At 38.0% G+C, this 21,715-nt stretch overlaps 1 protein-coding gene across 6 annotated transcripts in view; it reads left to right on the plus strand.

Annotated features, from left to right (window-relative positions):
* The window catches only part of HS3ST5 (heparan sulfate-glucosamine 3-sulfotransferase 5), a 192,075-nt gene extending 177,160 nt beyond the window's left edge, over window positions 1–14,915 (plus strand). For all 6 annotated transcript variants that reach the window (XM_030945399.1, XM_030945395.1, XM_030945400.1 and 3 more), the window contains 2 exons: window positions 8,461–8,599; window positions 13,162–14,915. In XM_030945399.1, coding sequence (XP_030801259.1) covers window positions 8,493–8,599; window positions 13,162–14,092 — 1,038 coding nt within the window. In that variant the 5' untranslated portion in view covers window positions 8,461–8,492 and the 3' untranslated portion in view covers window positions 14,093–14,915. The remainder of the gene's footprint in view (window positions 1–8,460; window positions 8,600–13,161) is intronic.
* Window positions 14,916–21,715: the final 6,800 nt, after the last annotated feature.

Genomic DNA, 21,715 nt, shown 5'->3' on the forward strand with positions numbered 1-21,715 from the left:
TTCAGAGAAAGCTGTTAATACATTTGCCTCTCTCACTGAGGCACACAAACAAGTTCTTGTCTAAACTGTCATTAATGTTTTCACTTAGATTTCCACATTAAAATTGGCAGCACTTCAGAGGGAAGTGTTGTGGTCAGGACTTACAGGGGAAGCACTGAGACTTTGCATTCTGAAAAATAATGATCTCCAGGGTCAAGTTTTCAAATTCTGTTTGTCCCTGTTCTTCCAGCAGAAGCCCCATGGGATATCCAGACACAGAAATAGGCAGAAAGGTATGACAGAGAAAATGGGAAGGTGGTAAAAGTGTGCCTAGACAGAAGTGGTGTATTGAGAGAGCTGGTATGGAAGAATGCCCTTAGCAGCTCTGTTCAGAATGGATATGAACGAAGCACGGTTACATTGTTCAAGGGCACAGAAAAGACCACTGCAGTAGTTGGGATAAAATGGCGAAGGGAGCGCACAGGAAAAACTTAGACTTATATAGGTGGGTAATGGACTGAATCTTTGGGATAATTATGTCAAAGAAGTTATGAAATTTAGCCTGCATATGAGATTACAGAGAGCAGTCTGAGCTGATCATGTTTCAGATTAAGGGTCTGAGCAAATGACAGAGATGCTACTAATCAGAGCAAGTGTAGGTGCTCCATATTAGACAATGTGATGTCTATTCATCAGCAATGGGGTAGTTCAGAATATGAGTTTGAATAGGAGAAAAGAGATGAATAAGTGTACTATACAAAGAAATGAGCCGCACAGATGCATAGAGGGTACTCTCATGCAATTATATTTTTTCTCACTGGGGGGTAAGAGCCAGGAGCAAAAGTCTACTGGGATGGATTTACTGTAAATGCAGTGTACTGTCAAAATATATTTGCAGCCCAGTTAAGTTTTTGCTGTTAGTTTCCCATCAATGCTTTTGATTCCTAGTAATGTTCCGAATTTAATTCACTTTTACTGCTTTTCTGAAAGTAAGTCACCAGAAAACAGAGCTGCAAAAAGCTGCAAAAGGCCACATGTATTTTGCCTTATATCTAAAAGAAATTTAATTTAAATTATCTGCCAGTTTCGGTTAATTAGGGAACATTCAAACAGCCTTTCATATGTCTTGTTTCAGACGTGATATTATTTAGGAAAGGGTAATTTTTCCAAGGAAAAAAAAAAGGAGCAATAGTCTGTGGACATGATTCTTAGTGGAAAAGAACATATCAAAATTACTAGTATGTGACAAAAGGTAATTTTATTTCACACTAAATCATATTAAGCAATAACTCTCTGCCTTATCCTGTTCAATGCAGTGAAACTGTTCATGATGAGTACTGGACCCTAAATGAAGGACAAAATAAAAAAGCTCAGGATATCTACCTGCTTACCTTTCTCAGAAGACTCATAATCTTCTTCTATAAGTCTTTCCCAGAGCTGAAAAGCAAACTGCTTATTCCTAACATTACACTAGTATTGGCCTCTCTTTATGATTTCTCTTATAACTTTTGCAGTCATTGCTTCCCTCTTCCATATCACTGAATTTTTTCCTCAACTTCCTTTTTCCTGTATTATTGTTATTTTTTGTTACAGTTGTTTTAGTGCCATCTTGAAGAAACAAGGCTGGTATTGTCTTTTAAAGACTGTGAAATTATTATCTATTGTAATCTCTGTATAACCATAACTGCATTTCCACAGGTTTTCTGCCTTAGTGTCATCAGCTCCACCATTCCTGAGAAACAGAGCAGACAAGGAAGGTGATCATTTCAGGAAGGTGATTATTTCAGAAGAGGAGGGAAAGAGCTGGGAAAGTACCATTAATCCGAAGAAAGGGGCCAACCCTATCAGATTAATCTCAGGCTCTATGAAGAGCAGTGTTAGGTAATATACTCAGGATGCTGGCAAGGAGACAGGCATCTGTATTTTGGACTAATGAAGTCCTATTAAGATCTATGTGCTTGGAAATGTTCCTGGAGCACTGTAGCTAAGTGTGGATCATGGCAAGCCAGCCATCGTTCAGCAGAATGCAGCCGCCTGCCTCGCCGGCTCGGATGCAATAAGGCAGCTTTCCTGAGCAGATGTGCCTGAGACCTCAAGGGCATCAAAGCGCCTGAGATTCCTAGCTGCTCTGACAATCTGGCAGCAGATCTGTTTGGCACAGGGCACCACAAAGTCAATAGCAAGCTTTTTGAGTTGTTTCTCTCTTCCCAACCCCATATTGCTCAATGTCTTTCAGTGAGATGCAAAAGGAAAAAAAAATAAAGGGAAGGGTCAGGCTGAGAAAAGAATGTGATAAAGAGCTGGTTATGGCCTTCTGTACTGTTGTCACTTGACACAGCAGCTTCCTAGAGATAGCACAATTATGGATAGATGAGTCCGCAATGTGTCTGGAGCAAAATGCCCTGTGGGCAGTGGACTAAATAAATAGTCATTACCACTCCACAGACTTGAGAGAACACAGATATCTGGCTATCCAAGCCAGCCCCGATGGGGATTATGAGTTACAAATACTCTTTCAGCACTGATAGTGTGCTAACTTTTGAGAAATGAACATAAATTAACATATGCTTTCTTATCTAGTATCCACGTACAGATGCTGATTTTGTGGGTGGTCTCAGAGTCTAGGAGCTTTTCTAGATAAAGGTTTTCACTACTTCTTTACACAAAGAACTGGCTTCAGGGGCAGCTTAAAGACAGTCCTAAATCTCAAAATCTACAGTAGCTGACAAAAAAAAAGGGTATTTTAGGGTATTGCCATAGCTGTGGCATAACAGTATAGGAAATCTTTATGTTGGAGTTTATCTGCATTATTTATTGTTTTCTGACAGCTTTGCTGACATTTTCTTCTCCACTCTTTCAGTCAATATGAGTCATGAGGAGAAAAGGACAGGTCTAGTACACAGGGACATTATATGAATCTATGAACTTCTTCCATGTTATATTTCCTTCTTTTCTTTATTTGAAACCTGAGTCAAGGAAGTGTGCATTAATCTTACTTCATCCCATCTCAGTCTTATGGTATAGAGAAAAAATTGAAAACTGTAGTTACTCATGAGAATTAAATTTCTTTTTTATATTAAAATATGAACCATTAAGAAATTTAAAAAAAATCCAAGTTCCTTTTCTGCAGGGTCAGCACTTTATAATTCCCTAAAATATATGGTATTTTCAATTCTTTCAGTTCCCATTATCCATTTCATTTTACTGTGTCAAAAAAGGGAAGCATTTTGTCTCTTAGACCATTCAATGCTATTAGGAATGAAAAATCCTCTCTCTAATGAAAAATCATGTTCTGTTTTATCATGATCATTCTAGTTCTTTAATACTGTTCACGTGGTGCAATAGTTCTGTTGCAATTAAGGAAGCCACTGAAGCACAGACTACTGGGGAAAAAGCACTGCAGCACTGTATCTTTTCCTTGCTGCTAGCCCAGATCTTCCTCATCAGTGAGACAGAGAAAAGGGAGTTGGGAGGACCTGGAGGAGAAGCAGGAGCGGTAACATGACTGGCTCTTCCAGGCAGACCATGACTAAGACCATGAGCTGGTAAGAATGCACACAGTTTGAGGCACAAATTCCCTCCTTTCCCAATCACCATATGATTTCACACCCCAGAAAAACTCTAGGTGCTTGATTTGTATGTATTTTAGTGACAGCGAGAAATGGAAGAAACTGTAGTTAACATTCAAGAGACATAATGCAAACGTTCCCAGTGATAAAAGTCCCCTGACTTGTTTCCTGTCACTCTATTTAAATCTCCTATAAATTCAAAAGGTCTTTCTGCAGTGCACGACAACAAATATTTGTTGGTCAACAGCTGACCCCTGCTGGTGTGAAAAAATATAAAAAAAGAAACACACCAAACAATAAATACTAATAAAAACCACATCCTATTTATTATTTTTCCAGCCTCCTTTGTGCATATTTGCCTTTGGCTTGTACTTCATTTTGATTAATCACATAACTCTATCAGGACTGTATCTCTTCAGCCTGTTTGCAAAAAGAAAGGATGTTGTTGCTGTTGTTTCTTATACTTCCATCCGTAATCAACCACATGCTATTCATTTATCTATAGCATCTTCTCATGTCTGCTCCATGTGTCCAAAAATTTCCCTTTGATAGTTTGCAAACAAGTTCCTGGCAATTTCTTGTTTCATTGTCTGTTTATTTGGAAGTGATTATAGCAACAGATTCTCTTTTCTGTGCTTCTGCACAATTCAGATTTTTATCAGTAATGCCATCATTACTAGTATGCTTCTTCTCCTGTTTTCTCCTACTCATTTGACTTTCCCCTAACTTGAACCAAAAACTAACTTTTACAACAGCTCACAAAAAATTTACATTATTTGTCCTGCATACCCACTATCTACCTTTATACATGATCCCTTAATCTTGTCATGAACAGTCCATCCATTTTTCAGTTGGTATTATTATCAGAGTTCTATATAGCTGTACTGTCTTCTCTTGGCAATTCACTCAATAACTCTGGTCCTCCCACCAGCAAAATGGGAATGTAGGGGAAGGGGTTAAATCAGGCATTCACATTAATACACTGGTAAGGCTACTTTCTCATATTTCCTTATTGAACTGTACCATGTCAGTCTAACAATTCAGATCAGATGTACATATGAAATCACAAACCACATTTTACTTTTAATTTACACAGGATTTACAAACTACATTTTTAAATTTACATGATGTTTCACACATTTTTATAAATCATGCATTCAGTAATTTGTGTTATTCTTTGTGCATTATGACTCTCTCAGATAGCCAGGAATGAACTCTCTTTTATGCATATTTAACTAAATTGTCCAAGACAGATATTTCTAATGTAAGCCCACTGGAGCTGTGCAACAGTTTTGTCATCGCTTTGGGTGGGAGGCTCCACATTCAGCATTCAGCTACTGGGAAAGTTCTGCCTGCAGCTTTCTCCCAACCCTCCTCCCACTGGTCAGCAGCTTTTGTGACAGTTCAGCTCTTGTCCCTAAAAGAGAGCAAAATTTTTTAAAAACACCCTTTTTTGCCTCAAATAACTGCTAAAAATCTTGTCACTTTGGATTACATTTTATCTTGCCTTCCAGCTTCTTGTAAAGTTTAAAAGCATGTATTCCTTACAGAAAACTTTGTACACCTGATAACACTTCCCAGAATTTTAATTTCTTCCTTTTCATTTCTTCTTTCCATTTTATTTAAGTGTTGCTGTGTTAGTCTCCAGCAACATTTTTGCCTTAGGGAGCTTCAACTTAATCACATTCTGGTTTTATTAACTCTGTGTCTTAAATAGAAATGTTTTTTCAGTCCTCTTCTCTGGCACACAGAGCTGTCTCAGTACATCCATTGCAAGGGGTAGCCTTTTCTGGAGTCAAAATATAATTTTTTTATGGTCTTTTCAAGAAAAAAAATTACATCTAGGGAACGTTTTATTGAAATCATCTCTCTGGAATAAAACTCCTTCCATGGCCTTTAAATTACATGCTAAAAATGAAAATAAAAATGAAACAAACAAATAAATAATGCCATCTTTACATTTCTAGGGTGCGCTCACTATTTGTCATTCTGTGGAAAAGTTTTCTGTATGTGCAAATATAAAACTGGAACTGGTTTGGGCTTTTTTTGGTTGGTGGATTTGCTTGATTTGCTTTATTTGTTTGTTTTGTGGTTTGGTAGGTTTTTTGTATTGACTCTAATTTCAAACATTAATATTGAAGTCATGAGGCCTTGTAGAACATATTTCAGGAAACAGCTTGTCATTAATTTGATTTTGTTGTGGCCTGATGAACTCCACAGCCTCACTAAGGCTTGCAGGCAGGACTGAAGTGGGGTCCAAGAGCCTGTAGAAAGGAGAACACATGTAAAGCACTTTAGTTTAATGTATAGAGAGCTGAATATGTATATGTTTTCTGAGACACAAAGTTCATTGTTGTAGCACTGAAGTGAAACCTTCATTTAGAGGGAGCAGCCCTGAAATATTTAAAACCTGGTACCTATGAAAATTCATCCCCTTCTTCATGTCCTTCTCTTTCATCTTTTTAAGTTAAATAGTTAAAAGAGTAACTAGCAGTAACATATTGACACTGAGGTGCAACATCTGTGCATTTTTCTTAATAGTTCAACCTTGGCTGCATATTTTCTGCCTTGCTCAATGTATAGGATTCCTTATTTATGCATGATTTTTATGGAAAAAACCAAAAAAGTATATTACAAAAAGGCAAAAGTTTACCATGTAGTTAAAGCACTAGAAAGGAATTATTTCAAACTGAATCTCACTGGTGCTACAGGTTTTCTCTGTGATCTTGAGCAAATCACTTAATCTCTTTGTACCTCTGTTCCTCATTTATTTCTTAAAGGATGGTAGTACTTCTTCTGTCTCTCTATTTACATTGCAAACTCCTTTTACTCTGTGTTTTATATTAATCTTGTTGCAATAAAGATCTTATCTAAGAATTCTTACTATAGAGTTGCCTTTATCTACATAAAAAGCAATATATTCTCTATGATTAGTTATCCTACATGAAAGGTTATCCTGAGCTGTGACCTGGCTGTAAAAGGAGTTGTTATTACTGCACCAGAGGTGCTTTAGAGACCAGTCAGACTCAGAACTTCAGCGTTGCATGGCTCTTTCATCAAGAGATGGTGGGTTGTAATTAGAAAGCTTTCTCTATGACAATAAAATAAATGACCTTCAGAATGGCTCTTCAACCACTCTTGAAGAAAAGGTTCAACCACTCTTGAAGAAAAGCAGTTTGGAATGACCTGCATCTGCACCTTTAAACCCAGCCAGCACTGGGGCAGGCAGGCTACTTGAGCGCTGACCACTGGGAAGGGTTTCAGCTTGTATTATCTCCCTGACTGTATCCTGGATTCTAAAGAGAGATTTCTGGGCCAAAAATTTAACATCATCAGCAGAAATGGAAAGCAATGTTTTCAGGCTGTGTTTAACAGTGGCCAGTCAAACCTTACAATCTCACTGAAAATTCTGCCTCTGTATACAGTTTCATGCTTATAATAATGTATCCCAGTCTTGCTTTATGTAAATACCAAGGCTGGAAAAGAAGAAAATGTGCTGCAAAAGAAACTTTTCTCTAGTAAAACTTAAGAAACTTGACATCAAAAATTGATTATAGTAAGTTCAGCCAAAATTTGGAAAAAAAAAGTTTTTGTTCAAACTACTCCATAATACAGAAAATATTCCCTGATGAAAGGGAATGAGACTTTGGATCAGTATTTCAGGTGATTACAATTTATATTTATGATTTATACCATTTAGTGATGAAAGCATTCTTTTATGCATTAGGAGGGGTATGGCTTTACCCCTCCTGAATCAGTAAGAGGATTGAAACTTAATTCTCCTGCATACCTACAAGAAAGCTCAGAACTGGTACAGAATGAAGAACCATGTCATCTTTGACTGTGCTCTGAAAGGAGGAGCTGATCTGTCTCCTCAGTTCATGTAAGAATGTATTAGGAATCCAGGTCTGAGTCTCCTAAAGAGATCTTCACAGATCACACATGTAATCCAGTGCAGAACATAAATGTAATGTTTAAGGAAGAGTCAAAGTAAAGACAGTTTTACTCAGCACTTCTTTCTACCTTGGCTGGGAACTTCCTGGTTAAATCCTCTTGGCATAAGGTCACGTCTTTTTACTCCTGACTGCCTTGATAACTATAGTATTTGAGCACATCAGAAAAAGAAATTAAAATATATGCTTTGGTATTTATAAAAACTGGAGATGTAGGTATGCTTGTTTCAAAGGTTTGTGTCCCAGCAGTCTTTAGGTGACAGTCAAGGCTGATGTCGTGCAGGTGAGGAGCTTAAGTGGCTCTCCACAGAACAGAGCAGCCTGATGCCCAGCACAGACACAGCTGATAGAATACACTGATGCTGAAAAATCATTATTGTGCCCACTCCAGCTACCTGCTTCTCAGTTCTGTCACTGTTGACTTACTGGCATGGATCAGGACATCTTTTTTTGATTTCTCTCCAGCATACGCTCTCATAGAGTGTAATAATCATAGAGACAGAGTAAACATGCCTCCATAAACTGTACACAGGACCTGCAAGCCTAACTCCTGGTTACTGCAGCTTTGCTTGACATCAGGGCATTTAAATCTCTGTTGAAATCTAACTCTGTCTGATTCCAAAAGGTTTAAAATCTAGACATATTTACCTAACAAAATGTCTTATTATGGTATGAGCTTCTACAGTAAAGACCTACATTGCAGCTATCCAACAGCCCTAGTAATGGTGGACGCAGCTGAACTATAACTTCGAGAATTACCATCCTACCCCAGATACATTGTCATGTGGGACTGAAAAACAGTAGCAAAAAAGAAACCAAAAATAAGTTGTTTAACTACTTATTTTGCAGTTTTGCAAAGAGTTTGAAGTGTGGCCTAATCAGCTGCAACATCTGATTAAATACTAGCCTGCACATGCTATGCTTTCTGAGGAGTGTTTTATGTGTTCTTGTCTCGGCAGACTGAAGAAGTCCTGAAGATTGATGGAGGGCCATGCTATTCAAACAGCAGGCGTTGCTGAGACAGAAGCTCTTTGTGCTAGGCAGCCTTGCTATTGGAAGTCTCCTATATCTAGTTGCCAGAGTTGGGAGTTTGGATAGGTAAGTCATTAAGTAGCTGCTCTCTTGTGTAGAATGGGGTAAGATTGTCTGAGTTTCTGCTTCAAGGGTTTGATTGCTTTCATGCTCTGTTTTTTGGTTTGCCTTTTTTTTCTTAGAGTCTACTTGTACAGGAGGACAAAAAGACTGGCTATTTTAATGTGGTTTTCATTATTTATTCCTACCCTTTGGAGAAGGGAGTCATCCCTGTCAAGTTTTTCTGTTTGTCCATTTGTATTCTGAACACACTGACACTTGTTTTCAGAGAATAAACTAGCATCCAGTAAAAATGTCATTACAGTAGCTCATTTTGCCTGTGTACATCTGTGTGTTGACCTCTAATTTCAGCAAAACAGTTATGATGTATTTATACATCTCCTTTTCTAAATTTGTGAGCAAGCAATTAATGTGCTACAGTGGTAGTTAAAATTAAGTATGAGCCTGCAGAGCAGCTCGTCAAATTTTGAATACTATTTCATTTGAAAGATTGCTTCAGGGTTTGAGAATTTTAACTATGTTAATTAGCTGGTATTTTCTGTAGCTGAATGTGCTAAATAAGTGGGTTTTCTCTGCAAATGATTTCCCGGAGAGTAGTAGAAAGCACAGCAGAGAAAATTAAAGAGTGTTTGGCACTTCTGACCAGGCTGACTTTTGACTGGCTCTTGACAGTGCGACAGTAGTGCTACCTGCACTGACACTGCTGTTCTTGTCAGCTTTGAAATGGCCTGGAATTGCTTCGGTCAGTGCTACACAAAGTCACAACATATTAAAAAAAAAAACCAAAAATCCCAACAACAACAACAAAAACAACAAAGAAAAGAAAAAAAGCTGTTTAGAAAGCATGAATTGAAAAACACCTACATGATTTCCAGAAGCAGGTAGACAGTTTGCAATTGTTAATGCTATATTCTTGTCCTTCTTTTAAATGTTGCAACATATTAGTTGGTTTCAAAATTGTCACACAATGCTGTGTGAATATGTGGTGCTTGGAAAGTGAAAACTGCTACCTACTGTCCACTGCTAGGTAACAGTGGGCTCCATTGGCAGTCACTGGGTGTCTTCTTCCAGTCCTCAAATCCACTCCAGAAGAAGGAGACCATGTACTCAGCTAGGACCAAGTGCATTGCAAATTAAGCCCTGGAACTTCTTTCCCCTGATGGTCAAACCATCTCTGATGCTTCAGAAGTAGAAATTTCACTGAGACTAATGTGATTTTGTAAATGGAGGCAGAAATCCTTACTGGTCCCTGCAAAAGTGTATTTTATGCTCAGAGGCATGAAGTCTAATTAACCTTCTCCTATTATCTATGATTGCACATCTACAGAATTTACTGATGGCTATAAAATTATCTCGCCACAGTATTTGACTCGCTGACCTCCTGCGGCAATGAATTCCTCTGGTTTCATACGTAGTGTTGCCAATGGCAGTAAAATTCAGTTTTGTTCTCTTGCTTTACCAATTGTGAATCATACCACACTGCTAAAAAGCAGTCCTGTGTATGGACTTGTTATGAAATAGAGAGAAAGAAGTACTAGAAAGGACAAGGCGCAGATGAATTAACTAAAAATATTCTTCTGCCTGATCCTTGTTGAATCTCTCAGTTAAAGGATGCTAAGTGACTTCAACAGACTCTGGAATAACTAATTGTTCAGCAAGAAATCCAGATTCATTTATGCTTAATTTATGCTGATCTAATTTGAACAAGCAAGCTGGGGGTGGCTCATGTTTAATAGCCTCAGATTAGGCTCTCCAATGGCAGTGTCTTGAGTTTCCTCAGGCCCAAAGGGAAATTACCACTAGTTTATGTGATTCATTGAGTCATAAAATCTGATAAGATGAGCACTTCCCTCCAGGGGAGGCCACCTTCCTTCAGCTCCTGAGTGCATGGATCTGCTTCACATGTAGAAGCTCAAATAGATTCCGTGTCAATTTTGAGCATATCTGGATTAGCCTTTGAGTTACCTGACTCCCTGACTGGCCGTACCAGGGGCCTCCACATCTGATTTCCATGCTACAAAATACTCCTGCTGGAACCAGGTTTATAATCTTTTGCTGCTGTGACACCTCCCTTGGAAGAAAATTAGGAAGTATTCTGGATCAGGTGAGACAGCTCATTAAGATTGCCCAGACCTACTCCAGCTGTTTTGAAACTTTTCAGAAATACAGTTCCTGAAGATTAATTGGTTCATGGTGGGTTCTCTCAAGGAGAATAATTGTGGAGTTTTACTGTAGCAGCTTGAGAAATTACCTGTTTTGGGAGAGCAACTCAGTGATACAATGAGTGCCACATACTCTTTCTTAGCAGAGAACTGTTATTTAATGGGAAAGTTACTCAGACAATTAAGAATATCAGCATGTTGCAATATAAGAGTAACTAGTTACATCTTGGATTAAACTATGAGGATCTGCCCTTTACTTACCACCACCAAGATCTTTTGTGTTACTTTTTTATTGTTTAGAGAGAGTAGAATCAGGGAGAAAGAGTAAAAAAACCTGAAATACAAAGGCTGAGGAAAGACTTCTAACAACATTGAATCTTTTCCCTTAGGCTAGAGGATATCTTGAGTATTTATTTATTGTCAAAGGAAACCACCCTGTTTGACAAGCTGTTGTGTTACACTGAAGGCAGTGCTAGCTGTCTTTTTGAGCAAGAGATAAAATTAGTTAAGATGGGTCTGGAACTGCTGTTGTGGAATCCTCTTTGCTTGAAAACAAATAACAAATACGCAGAAGGAGAGGGAAGAGAACAGAGACAGCAATTTCAGCTTCTGTTTCTTATGTTTTTAATTGACACCTTGCTGATGCATTAAGGCTCTCACCAGCCACATTATAGTCTGACCAAACTGTAGCATTGTTGAGACATTTTTTCCTTTTTTTTTTTTCAATATAGGCTGGTTTGCATCAGCATTTCAACTATTCAGTCTTTGCCACCAAGTCAGACTTTTCAGTAGATGGCAGAGAGAAAGAGATAGAAGAAGCTAGACACTTGAGAAAAGAGATCACAGGAACTCACTTTTCATCACACTTTCTAATTAGTCTACAGGATGTAGCTAGAGCTCATGTGAACCCAGCAATGTCATATGGATTATTTCCCTGGCTCTGTCTGGACAGGCTATATCTCACAGCATCTGGATAATCAAGGAAGCAGCTAACAGGTCAACCAGGGAGATCAGACTTACTTCGTCCCAACCATCCATTGTCCTAGAATCAGTGTCAAATTAGAGACCCCAACAAGCAGTGATGGATGGAAAACCTGCAAAGAAATAAATAATTATGTCCTGAAAGCAGGGTTTGAATAATATATAGTAAATGAGTGAGGGACCACATGCTGAGAAACTAGAATAAATACTGAATACCTAAACAGCTATTAATGAGCATTGCCCATCTGGTATACTGGCTAAGGCAGGGGTCCTGTGAAAAATAATAGCATGTGGCTGTGTAATTTAAGAACTGTATCATAATATATGTGCACAGCAAGCTCACACTAAAATTGCCTAGGCAACCTTTGTTCTTACATATCCTCAAATTTGGAGAGCATGGCTCCAAAAAAAATTAGTAAAAAATATTTTTTGTAGGACCTTGGAAGCTCTCTGTACATACCAAGCTAATCTTCAGTGAAACATCGGCCTGTATAATGTCCAAAGTGCTGATTTGAGAGTGGACATGAGTTTATTCAAGGTTGTGTAAAGAAAAGTTTTAACATTTTTCTTACTGAACCACTTCTTGGATCCAGTGGTATCAGATACAAGAACAAAGAATTAGAAAGTGGAAAAGAGGGGAAATAATTGTAGCTGAATATAAAAGAATAGTAGAAAAATGCAGTTGCAAAAGAAGAAATAATAAAACACAAAATAAGTGGGAGGAGTCCCTTCAGTGGAAGGATACAAGAGTGATTATAAGAAAATCATTGATGTAACAATGTAATAAATGAATTTTTAAAAACTCTTCTTGCCATTCTTTTTGTACCTTGCTAATCTTATCTGAATCAGAACCTTGAACTTTCTGGTTCTGACTGGCAGAGAAACACTGGGCATATTTTAAAGAGGAAGAAAAATACTGAAAGTTGATGTTTAGAAATCTGGTTTCACTCCTTTTCCTCCTCTTCATCAAAAAAGCCATTGCTGGATCAACACAATGGAAAGACTTCAGGCTAGAATGAGAAAAGTATGGGAAAGAGATTACTTAAATCAACTGGATTTTCAGATCAAATTGTCCAAATATAATTCATCTTAGAATGCCTTAAAAAGTGCCAAACCCATCAGAAAATAATGAGGAATGTGGAAGTTAAGGCAAGGTTCAAGACCCAAGAACAGTAATCATAGTTCCTATGCTGGCAAAGGGCAGATGGATCAAGTTAGGAATTTCCTGGCTAAATCAGGGCAAAAAACCCAGATTAAATAATAAAAAAGGCAAATGATCTAACCACTGGCAGAATAAAATAAGAGTTGAAAGATGGGCACATCACATTACATTTGAATATGTTCCCAAGAGCATGATTCCCTTGCCCATAAATCTTGTCTTGAGAGATATCCTCTTTTTACAAGTACCTCTTATTTTACTTGCAGACTGCAGCCCCTCTGCCCCATTGATGGTCGTTTTGGACCCCGTGGCCAGGACGAAATCCCCTTGCGAGCCCTGCAGTTCAAGCGAGGTCTGCTCCATGAATTTCGAAAGGGCAATGCCACCAAGGAACAAATCCGACTGCACAATCTGGTTCAGCAGCTTCCCAAGGCAATTATCATTGGGGTGCGGAAAGGAGGCACCCGAGCACTACTGGAGATGCTGAACCTTCACCCTGCAGTGGTCAAAGCTTCTCAAGAGATTCACTTCTTTGACAATGATGAAAACTATGCCAAGGGAATTGAGTGGTACCGGAAAAAAATGCCTTTTTCTTACCCTCATCAAATAACAATTGAGAAAAGCCCCGCGTATTTTATCACCGAGGAAGTACCTGAAAGGATTTACAAAATGAACTCATCTATCAAATTATTGATCATTGTCAGGGAACCTACCACAAGAGCTATTTCTGATTACACTCAGGTGCTGGAAGGCAAGGAAAGAAAGAACAAAACTTACTACAAATTTGAGAAGCTGGCAATTGATCCCAATACCTGCGAAGTGAACACTAAGTACAAGGCAGTGAGAACCAGCATCTACACAAAACATCTGGAGAGGTGGTTAAAATACTTCCCAATCGAGCAGTTTCATATTGTGGACGGAGACCGGCTAATCACAGAACCACTGCCAGAACTCCAGCTGGTTGAGAAGTTCCTAAATCTTCCTCCAAGGATAAGTCAGTACAATTTATACTTCAATGCCACCAGAGGGTTTTACTGCTTGCGATTTAACATTGTCTTTAACAAGTGCCTGGCGGGTAGCAAGGGACGCATCCATCCAGAGGTGGACACCTCTGTCATTACCAAATTGCGCAAGTTCTTCCATCCTTTTAATCAAAAATTTTACCAGATCACGGGGAGGACATTTAACTGGCCCTAAACTAAACTTCATACAACATTTTCTGTTGCACCTGAGGCATGCAATAGGATGTCTCTGCTGAAATATGCACTTTTCATAGATACGACTAGCAAAGTAACTTTTTTCATGCATACGTGTACATAATGCAGTGTGTGACCAAATATACAGTGGGATCGATTTTTTCTACAGAGTAGTAACTAACATAAATTTACTGTCAATATAGTTGCATCTTTTAAGATATAATAATAAAGGGAAAGGAAGTATTTAGGGAAACAAAGTCAGACACTGTTAAAAGGGTCAGTGTTCCTCTTGCTTAGTGAAGTGTTTATGTGACATACTTATTGATCTAAGCAGAACATTATTTTATGCTATAAAAATTCTTGTTAAAAGTCTGTAAAGCTGTGAGAAAGCATAATCTTGAGGCTATATTTGGTATGTGTATTGCTAAAGGAATACTGACACTTTAAACACAGTGCTGAATTTTTACAATGAGAGTGAATAGTACTATTTTCTTATTATTTTAAATGAATATCTTATCTCATACAAACTACATTGTTTTAGAGTTCCTGTGGTGAGTTTGCACTATTGTTTTATTGTATGGACCATAGTGTCACTTGTAGCATGTCAATCATGTGTCAAGAAAAGGTCAAATAATTTTTTTCCTCTATACTTGTGTGTCAGCAAAGCTAAACATGGTGTACATAGTGTACAATGTTTGTAAATACTGGTTTCACACTAAGTAATTCTATTTTGTAAACTGAATATGGCTATTTAATTTATTGTGAAAATTAAATTTATTGTGGTATTTAAAAATGGAATGGATTAAAATTACCTATATGTGCAATGGCTTTTCACCTTTGCTTGATGTATGTCAGTGTGGTCCCTTAGCTTAGACAGGTCATAAGTATGTGTGAGAGAGATTTACTCAGGTAAGCTTGGTTTATAGACAGTTGAGAAAAGTGATACATGTGGCGAGGCAGGATTTATTAAAAAGCTCACCCTTCTAGGAATCTGGTGTAATGCACACCTCAAAGAACATAGTTGCTCTTTGTTGTGGCACTTTGCAAAAATTAATGCAGTTGCTCATGAGGTTAAAGCATGACTGCAAAAACCTACTGTAACCGGGTATGTCAAAAAAACGGAGTCCCCATTAAAACCAAAAAAAAAGACAGATGAACAAAATCAGAAGAAAGGTTTTGGTGATTTCATTACCAAAAGGTGGTGATGCTTCAGAAGTCATAGCAAACAGTTGTGACACCTTCAATTTCATCTGCTAATGCATGCATCTGCTTTGAAGAAAATCACCAGAGTATTGTTATTAATGGGATAAACATATAGCTCAAGTTGCCATTCAATAAGTGACAAGAAATTAGTTCAGGAAATTAATATTTTCATGCATTATATATTTTATGGGTCTTAGAGATGAATAAGAAAAAAACAATGAAAGCAAATTTAAAAGTATTTTAAAACAAGAAGAAAAAAAGAAAAGAAAGAAGTGAAAAAAAAAAAACAACCCACCACTCCACCACTTTAAAACCACCATCTAGAGATTGATGGAGACAAAAATTTTGGAAGGTGTCCAGAACATCTGAACGTTCTTGGCTATGGCAGCAGAGTGGCTGGTAGTTCAAATTATAAGATCAATTGTTCCCCATGGGCTGTTTATTTTGTTCAGCGATTTGGAAGCATTGGTTTTTCTAAATAAGTGGTTTTTAAAACTCTTCTGAGAGACTGCTTCTTGTCTTGCTGTATCTTTAATCATATGTGCTAACACTGTGAGCAATGTGCCCTTTCTTCATGCTGCATCAGAGCCGTGCCAGCACAACACGGCAGAGCATATGTGAAATTCTCTGCAGTAGCTACAATACAACTCACTGTTTCCCTGTATGAGCCATTTATCTTGCCTACTTCCAGACAAAAAAGACAGATATTTAACTTATCTAATAGTGTTGAACGGGGAGTTTTTTATCCAATTTAACATTTTCATGGTCTTCAGGTGGGCAGACAGATTCCAGGCAGCTTTGGGTGATACCTTGGATGAAACTTCATATGGTTCTGGCTACAAACTGACTGAAGGCTGAGATGTATTTTCAATGAAAGGGACAAATTAGTTAGGTCAAAGTTACCTCCAAGCACAAAATATGCATTTGAAATTAATATCTCTCTGCATTGATCAGAAGAGACACAGAGACTGTGATCTACCAGACACAACTACGCATACTCCTGTTAAAGTCAACTGGCTTAACTCCAGCTTATCATTTGCAATTTTGGAGAGACGTGGATAAATTTAGGCTATATCTTAGACAAATCTGGTTCGAAAATGCACAGAAGAATAGTCAGGAACAGCAGGGGAGGAAAAAGGGTTCAAAGGCATTATAATGTATATTAAGAAGACTAAAAGAGCAAGAGTCTGATTCACTTTTGCTAAGCCTTCAATGCAGTGTTGTTAAGTCTATTTGACGTAACCCAGTGAAGAGAAAATTTCAAAACTGAGTCATAATATATAGACACAACACATCACCCAAAGCATTCTCCTAGGTTAATGGGGATTTTGCCTCAGTGTTCATAACCAGTCTGTGAAGTCCTGACTTTATTGTACTTTCCTCTTCAGGAGCAATTTCTGAATAATTCACTTCAACCTCTTTGCTTTGCTTCCCAAATTCTGAGTGAATCATTTCTTCAAATTGTTCATGAGTGTTCAGTCTGGGAACAGCATTCTTAGCTTGAGATTATGATTTCAGAGCAATGCACAGCTACATGAAGTTGCAGCTGTTAACTTGTGGCATTTAAGTTCTCTAAAGACATTGCATCTTTCCTATTTTCTGTACTCTAAAATTACAGGCTCACAGCTCTGGTAAATGTTTGGATTAAAACAGCTAATATTTCTGTGTATTTTTATCAGATTATCCCAGCTGCTATTTAAAATACATAGGACAACAATTTGCAGTATAATGGATTATCAGAGATGAGTTTGAAATTGTATTTTTGGAAATTAGTACATAGATAAATAAAGGACTGATAATTGGAGATCAGAGATTCATTTACCATTAACCATCTATACAGCATTTTCTTCAGGAAAGTGGAATAGATATGTAGGAAATGCATATACCCTATGTAAATGGATTTTTCCCTTTTTTTGCCACAATCTCTAAGATTAAAAAAGACACACCCTTTTTAGCAACATGTTTCATTATAATAGTCCAAGATTTTTAAAAGGCAATGGCCATAAACTAAAAACACAGGGCCACCATCCGAACATCAGGAAACACATTTATACTGTGCAGGTAAAGCACTGGCATGGGTTGCCCAGAGAAGTTGCAGATTTTCCATCATTGGAGATATTCAAATGCCATTTGCACACTGTCCTTGGCAGCTGGTTTTGCGTGTCTCTGCTTGAGAAGTGGGGGTTCCATTTCCCTTCCAACCTCAACTATGCTGTGACCCTGTGAAAAATCTCTCTATAACATTTAGTTCTTAGTGAGTACGGCCCATTGGTTCAGTGTTGTAGAGACCACAAAGAAAGCGGAACCCCAGTGTCACAAGCCAGCCCAGCCACTGCTCAAACCCAGGGTATGGAAGCACTACAGGGCACATATTTACTCCCTGGATAGCTGATCTAACTCAGGCTGGAAGCCTGTTCAACTTACTGGAACCCTGTAATAGGAGAGCTCTTTCATTAATGACAGTGTTACAGATCACTGCTGCTAGTTTCAGTACAGACTGAGACAACCACAGAGACCAGGGAGTTCACAAAGGACCCTTCTTCACGAAGGGGAGGACAGAAGTTGAATATTACAGGGAGTGGTGTCTTTGCTTTAATTTAAAATTGGATAAAATGCTATTTCTTTCCTGTGTAAAAATAACTTTAGAAACCAAGTGTGTAGAAGGAGTCTACAATCCCATGGCAGTTTAAGTCAACCCACCTCATATCTGCTAAGGTCCCAGTCTCTGTCCTCATACAATGTGCTCCTTCCCACTCCTTCACACTGACTCTCATGATTACCTGCCCCTTCCATGTGTAGCTACTTCAATTCACTAGGCAGGCAGAAGACTAACCTATTCTAAAAAGAAGAGAATGTTGCTAAATCTCTTCTGGATTAGACCAAACATCTTTTCAAATCAGGATCTGCCACTAGTAGTGGCCAGTAATTAATGCTTTGTGCAGGACATTGAAACAAAGAAAACACAAAGACATTTCCGCGCTTGAATGGTTGGCAGTCATTGGATGTCTCCAGTGGGAGAGGATAGGCTTCAGAGATAACAGCACTGAGTGCCTTCCTCTTCTTTGTACTTAGCCAAAAATACCTTGAACCCACTGAAGAGGTGTTCCCAAGACATCCTGTAAGCCCTCTTGTGTTATCATTTTACTAGAATAGATTGCAAAGTAAATCAGAGAAATTTTGATAGTACCTTTAAAATCTGACAGTAAGCATAAAGATGTGGTAACAGAAGTTTTATCTTCCTTCTTAACTCACCTCAAAAATGCTATGGATTGTCTAATTAGCTTCTTGAAAAAATACTAGCCACAAGACTTTATATTTATTGAAGGCCCCTGAGCAGTTCCTCAGATTTGTAAAAGACTGTAGAAGCAGAATAAATGATGATAAATTTCACTTTTGAAAGAGCTTGTTTACAGAGACAAGGACTTCAGGTAAATCTTTAAAAATGATTTTAATAGTAATCTCAGACATTTTTTGTTGTTGTACTCCTCAGTTCTGAGGACACCAACTGTCTATTTAGCTACATTGTCATTAGTTTTCTATTTAATTTAGAGTCTGCCACATAAAATTTACTTCACAAAGAAAAAAACAATTTAAAACTCAATAATATAGATCCAGTGAGTCTCAGATTGCATTATAAAGGCTTAATTTGGTTACTGAAGGCTTATGCATACTAGTGAAACAGGCATGTGCCCAGACTAACCATCATCAATGCCTATAAGTTGATATTTCCTTTGTTTATGAGTTTCTTTGAGGAGATACTTTACATGTGATATTCCATAGCACTCTTCTACCAGCTGATCAGCTCTGGCTAATCTGTTCTTTAAAGACTGACTTACCTTCTGACAACTTTGACACAGACATAATAAACCATCTTCAGAGCCACCAACTATCCCTAACTTCATTTATATTTATAGAGAAAGTATTTTCAGTCCTTTCTGCAATAATGCACTGATGAAAGAGTCAAGCCCTTAGAGAACATCCATGTGTTATCAATCTGGATACCAGCCTTTTTCCCAGGGCTTGAATTGACAAGTGCAAGGAAAGCACAGAAAAGACTAGAATGCCATGGTCCATCTGCTGCACCGTGTTTAGCATATGGTAATGAAGATTACCTGCTGTTCTGAGATTTTTAGTAAAACTGGCAACGGCGTGGCATGACTTTAGGAGCTGATGGTGACCAAATTACTGCACTCTTTTTAGTTTATGTCGAGCTTACTTTCAGTTCAGCTTTGACTCCATTCGACATCTTATTAGTTTCAAAGTTTTTTCTCATGGTGCACAGTGATCCACAACTCTCCCTGAAATATATGTCTTGTGAGACAGAAAGAGAAATATCAGAACAGGCTGCCATTGTCTTTGCCACTGTGACCACAGAGAAAGGCTGTGGTACAAGGAATTTAGTTCTGCTGGCATCCTTGTGATTCCTACATGAGTCCTCAACAACCTCCAAAATAATTTCCCCTCAGCAGCAGTGCTCACTTCTTTAGAATGTTAATGCTTTTGTGAAAGTGTCCTGATTATTGATCAGGATAAGAAACATTTTGAACAGATTGTAGTCCTTTGATACAGTACATATACAGTACACATAATATACAGAAAAACATAGCATATGACAAGGAAACAATGCTACTTCAAGCCATCTGATGTTATGCCTCAGGCTGATTAAATAGACAAAAGGAAACATGACAGAATCATGCACATCTTACCCTTGGCCTTAATTGCAAACAACTGTTTTGTAAATGTATGAGGTCTTTGCCATCCAATTCCTTGGCTGATTTTCTTCCGATGAAAGACTTTCCACTTCACTGAACTGTGAAGGCTTCATTTTCATTTCAAACCCATGGAGACATAAGAATTAATTTACAATTCCCTACTATATGGAAAAGAAGTTATAGGCATTTCATAAGAGGTGGAACTAAAAGCAGCACTGTTACTAACTTCATCTTCAGAAAATTGCTCCAGTTGTTGTAAGCTCCTCAGTAAAGCTTCACTAGTAATACAGCTTTATAGGAACAGAAGAAAAGCCTTTTTACTCTGGATGGCTGTGTAGCAGCAGAGTGTCTTGCAAAGATGCAGCCCAAACCTATAAGGTTAGTGAAGTGAAATCATCATTTGTCTTAAAAACTCCACCTTTGGTATGCATTGAAACAGTCAGCCTGCTCCAAGGAGATGAAGGAAATAACAATGTCTTTTTTCTTTTTTTTTTTTTAAGTGAATGGTAAATCTACTCTTCCAAGAGGTAGCCACAGGTAATTATCATTTCCATCAGTAGTAATTAGCAATGCATATCCCATACAATGGGCAGCTACTATTACACCTTCAGGCTCATTTTAATCAATTTGCTCTGCAGTGCCCCAAGAATTAACTAGAGAAGAAACTTCCAGTCAGTGCTAATGAGATAAAAAGTCTGACCATATTTCTTTCCTGGGCTCTAAAGTTTCCACTTTTATGCAAGAGGTCTTCCCTGTCACTGTGGCCTGCCATTCTGTCCTCTGATAACAAAAGAGGAAAAAGCAGAGCTAGTTATACAGGTTCATTTATATTCAAGATTCAGCAAAATTTCCTTTGCAAAGCCACATAGGCTTTATTTTAAAATGCTGTCAGTTGATGTTGAGTATTTCACAGCTGTCATGTTCATTTTGACTTTTACACCTAGATATTAAAAGAAATACAGAATATAATTATGCAGACATCTTCTCAAGACTTGGAGATACCTAAACAATTCAGATTTCTATTTTTAATCCATTTTAGTGGATTTGAATAACAATTGCACAAAATATTAAGTAACTTGATAAATAAAAGTAGTGGCAATCTTTACGTTGCATAAAATAGCAAAAATAAACACAGGAGTACATTAAAACGGTAGGTACCTTCTTTTCCTTGGATGTTCCTAAGTGTAAGCCTACAAGACTCTTCTTAACAGCTTACTTCTTCAACCCCAAAAGTGCGCTGAGTCACACCCAGAGGTTGTTGCTGCTGGCACCATAAGGATATTCTTTGAGCACAGGAGACAAGTATTCAAATTTCCTTAAGTTGAGGAAACTCAAATGTAAGGTAGGCACTTAAACAAAGGCAAAACAAGGTTGTGTACTATGACTCTTTGCTAGGCTTGCTTAGCACCAGCTGATCTTGTACAGCGTCCTCCAGAAGCCTAATGGATGGATGCCACAAAGTCTTGGAGAGGTAAGAGGCTATACTGGCATGATTGATTGGTTGCTGAATCCTTAGAAGGCACTACACTTACTCATGTAGAAATAACCTAGCAGCTACTCCTGTGTTACAAAATCTGTGAGGTGGTTAAAAAGTTTAGGCATTGCACAAATGATCCCCACCTACCCCAAATATCTTGGAGTGACACCCTTGAACTTGCAAATCTCACATGTGAAACCATGCTCTAGGTCTGCAAGTTAGCAGCCAACTT

This window comes from Camarhynchus parvulus, chromosome 3 (assembly GCF_901933205.1).
Source record: "Camarhynchus parvulus chromosome 3, STF_HiC, whole genome shotgun sequence".
In the NCBI taxonomy this organism is placed as follows: domain Eukaryota; kingdom Metazoa; phylum Chordata; class Aves; order Passeriformes; family Thraupidae; genus Camarhynchus; species Camarhynchus parvulus.